At 38.8% G+C, this 8113-nt stretch overlaps 1 protein-coding gene across 1 annotated transcript; it reads left to right on the top strand.

Moving 5' to 3' along the window:
- The first annotated feature begins 1752 nt into the window (after window positions 1-1752).
- On the top strand, window positions 1753-8049 carry ercc4 (excision repair cross-complementation group 4). Its single transcript, XM_043253547.1, has 11 exons — window positions 1753-2433; window positions 2755-2935; window positions 3015-3210; window positions 3296-3503; window positions 4335-4515; window positions 4624-4746; window positions 4854-4961; window positions 5035-5608; window positions 6002-6094; window positions 6189-6301; window positions 6392-8049. The coding sequence occupies exons 1-11, from the start codon at window positions 2257-2259 to the stop codon at window positions 7129-7131; spliced, it is 2694 nt and encodes an 897-aa protein (XP_043109482.1). The 5' UTR covers window positions 1753-2256; the 3' UTR covers window positions 7132-8049.
- Window positions 8050-8113: the final 64 nt, after the last annotated feature.

Raw genomic sequence — 8113 nt, 5'->3', positions numbered from 1 at the left:
GCCCTTTGGTCCTCCGAATAAAACTGAGGTGTTTTTCCTTCTCGGGTATGAGCTTCGTATTTTCCTCATATCATACTATAGCCCAAAAAAACTTCACAGGGTTAAAGAAGCAGAGCAGGAGCCATTTACGGTGAGTTGAGTATTTGGACTTGTTTTTAATGAGTCATTGACATAACGCTGTTTAAGCGGCGCACCTCCTGTCACCCTTTGAAAAGACTGCTAAAATCCAGCTGCTCTCTGAGCCGGCGCCTTTTCCTGCCTCCATTAATCTCATATGCTTCTTGACATGCCCAGTCACTGCGATGCTCCACTACTGCTCGGGACGAGTGCTTGTTTGCTTCTTCTAGATCTCCTCCTAACCTCATCCGTCCTGACATTGTGTTGTCTGAAAAAGGGCTCGTATTAAACTTTGAACCAGGCGGAATAAAAGGTTCATCCTGCTTTCTTTTACTTCCACCATTAGGACTTCCTCTCCTCAAGTGCTTAGTCAGTGACCTCAAAAAACAAAACAAAAGCTCTCTGAACAGCAGGTCTCTCTGTTTTTATTTTTATTTTTTTCTCTCTCTCTCTCTCTTTCTCTCTTTTAGCCACTACATACAACGAATGAACAAGTGGTGCTTTTTCATGTTATTCGAGGTAACTTACACTTAATTTCAAACAAGAAACTGGAGCATTTGATGAGTTAAGGGTTTCCCGAGATACACTCTGTGCGTGTTTTTACCCTTTCTATTCATTTTTAGCAAATAAGCAAAATAAATAATGAAAGCATCAGAGCGACAGAAGAATGCACTTAAGATTTTTGAACATAACCTTGAGAGATGCAGACCCAGAATCCACTATTTCACTATATCCTGACAATATATTGCACTATAGACTGCCTATATTGAAAGCTGAAGTGCTGTAAGATCTTTACATTTAAAGAGTGGATAATGTACTGCGCATAGAGGCTGTTTGGGTTTAAACAGCAGTGTCTTATAGCACTTTGTCATCGCATTCATAAATGTGTCCTAGAGGCATGAAATCCTGGAAATAACTGTAGCTGTTGGATATTGAGTTTCCAGCTAATTCATCTGTTTGCATAGATTTTGCGTATTTGCTACAGAATATTTTCGTGTAATTATGTTAATGGCAATATGAAAATGTTTTCCCTCTATTTTCTCTAAACGCAAAAAAAAAAAAAGAGAAAAAGATTATGCATAAAAACATCCTCGTACATGTTGTATTCTTCATAATAGCTCTTTCAATCCATTTCCTATTTATTTTTAAGCATGCCCCACTTAAACTGTGATAAACACTACTTCGGCAGCACTCCACACAGAAGTGCTCTACTGCTCTCTCAAGGACACTAAGCAGCAATGCACACACTCTGTGTCTTCTGCACAGCATGGGAAAGAACAGGATCGTGGTACATGTTGAACGTACAGTTTTAGGACACATTAGTATGTGTAAATATGAGTGTGTTGCTGTGTGCGGTATAGTACGCAAACTGAACTGTGCTAAAATATTATGCTGTTTACTGGATACATTTTTAGCCTGTAGCGAGAAATACAATACACAGCCTACTAAATACAAACATGTGGAGATTTGTTGGAAAGAGGCATATTTAAAGGAAACGCAATACGTAAATTAAAGGTGATATTAAGGTTGGTGTCGTAATTTTCTCTTAATGTTTTCCTTTTCATATCTTTATAATGATTTAATAATTTCCAAGTCACAATTTTGACTACATTCTACATTTTATCATTTCAATTCGTTCGTGACAGACATACACCAAGGAGGCACTGATTTTTCTTATGATGCGAAAATAGGCTTCCACGGTTAAGTTATGCTAAAAATATTCAGTGCATTTTTTATATTAAAAAACGGAAGCCATAAGCATCTGGAGTTTCATTTCATACACATTCATGCACGGTTAGGAGTGCGTCTCTTGTGAAGTTGTTTGTGTTTTTTGTGGGAGTTCTACCCCCAGTACAGCAGGTGGCGCCGGCGTAACCGAACGTTAGAAACCCCGCGGCGTCACGTGACACGATAACGCCTTTTTGAAACACGAAGGCGAGCGAAACTTGCGTAATGTAAAAGAATATGATATAGCTCAAAAGTATAGCTTTTTGTTCGGTTCTGCGATTACGTGTGTGCTACCGGCAAGTATAGATATTAAATGGAAGCGCTGTACTTTAGTTCGTCCTGATAAAAAAAGCGGTAAAACTGCAAGACCGTTCATGTCATCCAGCAAAGCAGCTTCGGTCGCTCGTGAAGATGGCGAGCCCGCTGCTGGAGTACGAGACGGAGATGTTTCTGAGTTTGTTCAGCTCGGACGGCTTGCTGGTCACAGCCGAGGGGCTCGGGGTCGACCGTATTCTCTTACACTTCATGAGAGTCTATTCGGAGGAGGGCAGTCTGGTGCTCCTGTTAAACACGACCACTCCTGAACAGGTGGGTCAGCCTCGTTTAGCCCGCAATCTTTAAGAGAGGACGTGGCTAATCAAACAGTGACAGCAGTGATGTGTCTCACGAAATTTTACCTTCAGCCAATTCTTGTGTATGTTGTACATGCGAGCTGCGAAGAAATAGAATTGATTGTAAACCTGAATTGCAGGGCTATAGAAGTTAAAGCTCGTAGAACAAAGCAAGTACATGCCTGCAAAGCCTGATATATAAAATAAAAAAGTGATCATGTTGGTAATTTAATCTTTTGACATTTAGTCTTTACATGGATGATTCAATAATAATGATGAATTTGTGTGCCCGTTGAAGGAGTATTTTACAGAGCAGCTCCGCGCTGAAGGAGTAAGCCATCTTCCCCAGACTGTGACCAGCGATGTGCATAATAATGAAAGATATAACGTGTACACTAAAGGAGGAGTTCTCTTTGTGACCAGCCGCATCCTAGTGGTGGACTTCCTCACCGACCGAATTCCTGCTAACCTCATAACAGGTCAGGAGAAGGCTTTTGGAAAACGGCTGTGCAGATAATGAGTTGCCGGACTACGTTGTCTTTCTGTGTATTTTCACAGGAATCCTGGTGTATCGTGCGCATAAGATCATTGAGTCTTGTCAGGAGGCTTTCATTCTGAGACTTTATCGGCAGAAAAACAAGACCGGGTTCATCAAGGCCTTTACGGACAAGGCCACGTCCTTCTCTTCTGGCTTCTGTAAAGTCGAGCGTGTCATGAGAAACCTGTTTGTGAAGAAGCTCTTTCTTTGGCCAAGGTATGACATTTTATTTTTTTGTTTTACTCCAAGTGGGTGAATGTTGTTTATAAATCGGGTGTTTTTTCAACGCTTTATCTGCTAGATTTCAAGCATCAGTGAACACAACGCTGGACAAACACAAGCCGGATGTGGTGGAGCTCCATGTGTCTCTGACTCCAGCGATGAGAGCCATTCAGAGCTCTATCCTGGACATCATGAACGCCTGCTTGAAAGAGCTGAAGCGCTACAATCCCACTCTGGAAGCAGAAGACCTCTCTCTGGAGAACAGCCTGGGCACTTCCTTTGAAAAAGTGAGAAAAGGCTTTTCATAGTGCTTATGATAATGCTGTACATGAGGGGGAAAATCACTATAGCACACACACACACACACACAAAATAACAACAAACATAATAACACAGAATTTCATATTTGGCAGTTAGATTTAGATCTTAAATTAACTTTGGTTATTACTAACATATTGGCTGTTTATAAGCGTATATATTTATATATATATATATATATATATATATATATATATATATAATGTATAATCACATATTTTGCATGACTATATTGTACATGCCTAATCCTATCCAATATCTAAAGCTAACAACTTTCTTACTAACTATTCATTTGCAGCAAATTAGCTGTTTTAGGTAAAAATCATGGTTAACGGTTTATTAATTGCAAGACTGAACATTGGACCTTAAAATATAGTGACCAATAATACAATATAAATATGTATAATATATTTATTATGTATTTTCTAATGTATAAATATAAATTAAATATAATACTACTAAATACATGTTGTTGTTTTTTTTTTATTTTTAATTCTTTATTTTTATGAAAATTACAGTGGACACTTCCACTTATTCATGGTATTATAATACGTGAAACAATTTTACAGTAGCAAAAAACAAATTTTATTCATAACTAGTATTACCATTATTATTTTAAATGCAGTATTTTTGCAATGTATTGTTTATAATAGTCATAAAATATTGTGATAATTATATGAAATAATTATATTACATAAGAGCTATAAATAAATTATTTTATTTATAAATATAAATGAAGTTGCTGACCATGTATTTATTTATTTTTTATTAAAAAAATTTATTTTTTTTTTCAAATGCAGACAATTCGCCATTATCTTGACCCATTGTGGCATCAGCTGGGGTCCAGGACCAAATCTCTCGTTCAGGACCTAAAGATTTTAAGAACCCTTCTTCTCTACCTCACGCAGTACGACTGTGTCACCTTCCTCAATCTGCTAGAGTCTTTAAGAACCAGCCAGAAAAGCTTCGGTAGCAATTCAGGTACAGTTAGCTGATCCGTTGCTCTATTTGAACTCTTCAGAGATTGAGGAAATTATTGGTCACCTGAATCTTTTTTTTTTTTTTTTTTCTCTCCTGTTCTAAAATCAGGTTGGTTATTCTTGGACTCGAGCACTTCAATGTTTGTAAATGCTCGCAGCCGCGTGTATTGCATGCGAGAGTCAAAGAAGAAACTAAAAGTTGGAGAGAACGACCAGAAACGAAGTGCTCTAGGTACAGTATGTTTGATGCGTAGCGTTTATAGGTGTTCACGTACTTGTTTCACATTTTTACTACACGTGCATACTAGTATATTCTTTTCTGTTTTTGTTTAAAACTAGGCCCTCCGATAAGAGAGCTCGTGCTTGAGAAAAATCCAAAGTGGGAAGCGTTAACAGAGGTGCTACAAGAGATTGAGAAAGAAAACAGCAGCTCCGAGCGTGAACCAGGTAAAACCATTTCACAGTAAAATGTTTAATTCATATGCAAAGCATCAGGTTAAATTTGTGGTCCGTACTTCAGGCCGTGTGTTGATTTGCGCCAGTGATGACAGAACATGTGCTCAGCTGAAGGAATATATCCAAAAAGGAGCAGAGCACCTACTGAATCGCCTTTATTCACGCACCATTGGAAAAGAAGATCCTCAGCCTGATTTACTGAAGCTTGACAAAGGCTGGAGCAAGAAGGCCTCCGCTAAGAGCAAAGGGAAAAACGGGCGGCCAAAAAAAAAACAAACCGCCTCAAAGAAACCAACAAAGAATGACAGACCTTCAAGAGTCTCTCAGATGGAGAGGCAGGAAGACGGAGCTGAAAAGGACCTAATTGGAAACAGTGGAGATGAAGGAAGTTTGGCTGAAGAGGAGGAGGAGGAGGAAGAAGAAGAGATTCTTCTTGATATTTCTTCCGATGACTACTACGGAATCCTTAAAGAGCCGTTGACTGTCATTCACCCTTTGAAGGGATGCAGCGACCCCTACAGTTTGACGCGGGTGTTGCACGAAGTCGACCCCATGTTTGTTGTTTTGTATGATGCAGAACTCAGTTTTGTGCGGCAACTTGAGATTTATAAAGCCAGCAGGCCAGGAAAACCTCTCCGGTGTGTATATTGGCATGAAGCAAAATGTATATTCTAAGAAACAAATAATAGCGCTCAAAGTTTGGGGTTAGTAAGATTTTTTAAATGCGTTTGAAATAACTTGTGCTGACCAAGACTACATTTATTTTATTTTTTTATTATTTAAAATTACTCTTTTTCTATTTTAATATTTTAATTCTTTGAATATAAAATTTAAAAGAACTGCACTCATTTGACATATTTTATAACATTACATGTCTTTTATATTTATTTAAAATCCATTTTCACTAAATAAAAGTATTAATTTCTAATTTAAAAAAAATCCTACTTACCCTAAATTTGGTGCTAAACTAAATAATTTACCATATTCATAAAAATAAATCCATATTTAACTTTACAAATTTCTATGTTTAGTGTATATTTTCTTATATATGGAGGCTCGACAGAAGAACAGAGGTATCTTACAGTCTTGAGCAAGGAAAAACAAGCATTTGAGTACCTCATAAGGTTAGCGCAATATTTCCTCTTTATCTGAGAAACAAAATGAGTTCAATTGCATTGGTTTTTTGTGACTTTTTAATTTGTATTTTTTTTTTTATAGGGAAAAGGCCAGCATGGTCGTTCCAGAAGAGAGAGAGGGTAGGGAAGACACCAACCTAGATCTTGTCCGCAGTCAGGAACCTGCCAGTGCCGCCACCAACACCCGCAAAGCAGGTAAACCTTCCTTGTTCCACCTGACATTTACACAATGTGCTTTTGTCAATTCAACGTGTAAAGCGCTAATTAATGGTTATGTCCAATTAGGGGGCCGTGAAGATGTTAAAGAGCCTCAGCGAATCATAGTTGACATGCGGGAGTTCCGCAGTGAGCTTCCTTCCCTCCTGCATCAACGGGGTCTCGACATTGAGCCCATCACCTTAGAGGTCGGCGACTACATATTGACTTCAGAGATCTGCGTGGAGCGCAAAAGCGTCAGCGATCTCATTGGGTCACTACAAAGCGGGCGTCTCTACACACAGTGCCTCTCTATGACTCGATTCTATCGCCGTCCGGTGCTGCTTATCGAGTTTGACCCCGCCAAGCCTTTCTCCCTCGTGGCCCGCAGTGATTTTCGTCAGGAGATTTCTGCCAGCGACGTCACATCTAAACTGACCCTCCTCACCCTCCATTTCCCCCGCCTGAGGCTGCTCTGGTGCCCGTCTCCCTACGTGACGGCAGAGCTGTTTCAGGAGCTCAAACGCGGCCGCCCGGAGCCCGACGCCGCCACAGCTCAGGCCGTTACTGCCGAATCAGAGACGGTGACGGAGTCAGCAGACCTGTACAACCCCGGACCTCACGACTTCTTGCTCCGCATGCCTGGAGTCAATGTGAAAAACTTCAAGAGCCTTGTAAAACACGCTTCCTGTCTGGCCGATCTTCTAACATTTAGTCAGGAAAAGCTCAGTGAGATCTTGGCCAGTGGTAGCAATGCCAGGCAGCTTTTCGAATTCCTACACAATCCTATGGATGTGGTGCCTGTTCAGAAAAACAAGCAGACATTGTAAAGATGAAAAGTATTGGCGTCGTAATCTCAGGTTTGGTAATTGTTCCTTGTCAAAAGGGATCGGTGTTCATATTTATTAGGAAATGTTTGTATTAAATGCAGTGAGTGAATTATTATATTTATGAATATTTAAAGGGATAATTCACCCAAATCTGTCATTTAACTACTAACCTTCATGTCATTCCAAACCTTCGTTTATCGTTGGAACACAAATTTCTTGATGAATTCTAAGAGCTCTCTGACCCTCCCATAAACAGCATAGATCCTAACACAATCAACTGTAATTTCACAAAGCTATGAGAATACTTTTTGTGTACAAAGAAAACAAAAATAATAACATTTTCTAATTTTTATGGTGCCATTTTTGAAGAGTAACACATACGTAATAAACGCATGCAATGTTATGTATACCACGAATACATTGTTTGCGTATGCGATACTCTCCAAAATGGTGCTATAAAAAGGAGCAAAAGATTAATTGTTGAATAAAGGGGTTTTTTGTGTGCGTATAAAGTATTCTTACGGTTGTCATACCACTGATGTCATATGGATTAATTGAACAAGGTTCTTACTACCTTTCTGGACCTTGATGTTAGGATCAATGTTGTCTGTGGAAGGGGTCAGAAAGCCCTCGGAAATCATCAGAAGTGTTTTAATTCGTGTTCCAAAAATGAATGCTGGTCCTCGAGCTTAGCAACGACATGAGGATGAGTAATTAACGACAGTGTTTTCCTTTTTGGGTGAAGTATTCCTTTAAATACCTTGTTTGTTAGAATCTAACTTTGCGGTTTGTAATGAATTGCAACATTGCTGTGTATTGTGGAAATTTAAATGCACTTGCTTATTTTAATATTTAATATTTTCATGGCCAAATTCCACTCTTAAAAAAATTCATGAATAAAATAAATTATTTCTCTAATTTACTCACCCTGATATTGTTCCAAAACTGCATTGTTATTCATAATGATTCATTGTTTTTCATA

Source organism: Puntigrus tetrazona, chromosome 12, assembly GCF_018831695.1.
Source record: "Puntigrus tetrazona isolate hp1 chromosome 12, ASM1883169v1, whole genome shotgun sequence".
Lineage (NCBI taxonomy): Eukaryota > Metazoa > Chordata > Actinopteri > Cypriniformes > Cyprinidae > Puntigrus > Puntigrus tetrazona.
The sequence above is the reverse complement of the archived record's forward strand: the minus strand, read 5'-3'. Positions and strand labels throughout refer to the sequence as shown.

Coding starts and splice junctions, on each gene's coding strand:
- ercc4 (XM_043253547.1), top strand. CDS start 2,257: ATGGCGAGCCCGCTGCTGGAGTACGAGACGGAGATGTTTCTGAGTTTG. Junction 4,516..4,623: donor AAGCTTCGGTAGCAATTCAG/GTACAGTTAGCT, acceptor TTCTAAAATCAG/GTTGGTTATTCTTGGACTCG. Junction 4,747..4,853: donor CCAGAAACGAAGTGCTCTAG/GTACAGTATGTT, acceptor GTTTAAAACTAG/GCCCTCCGATAAGAGAGCTC.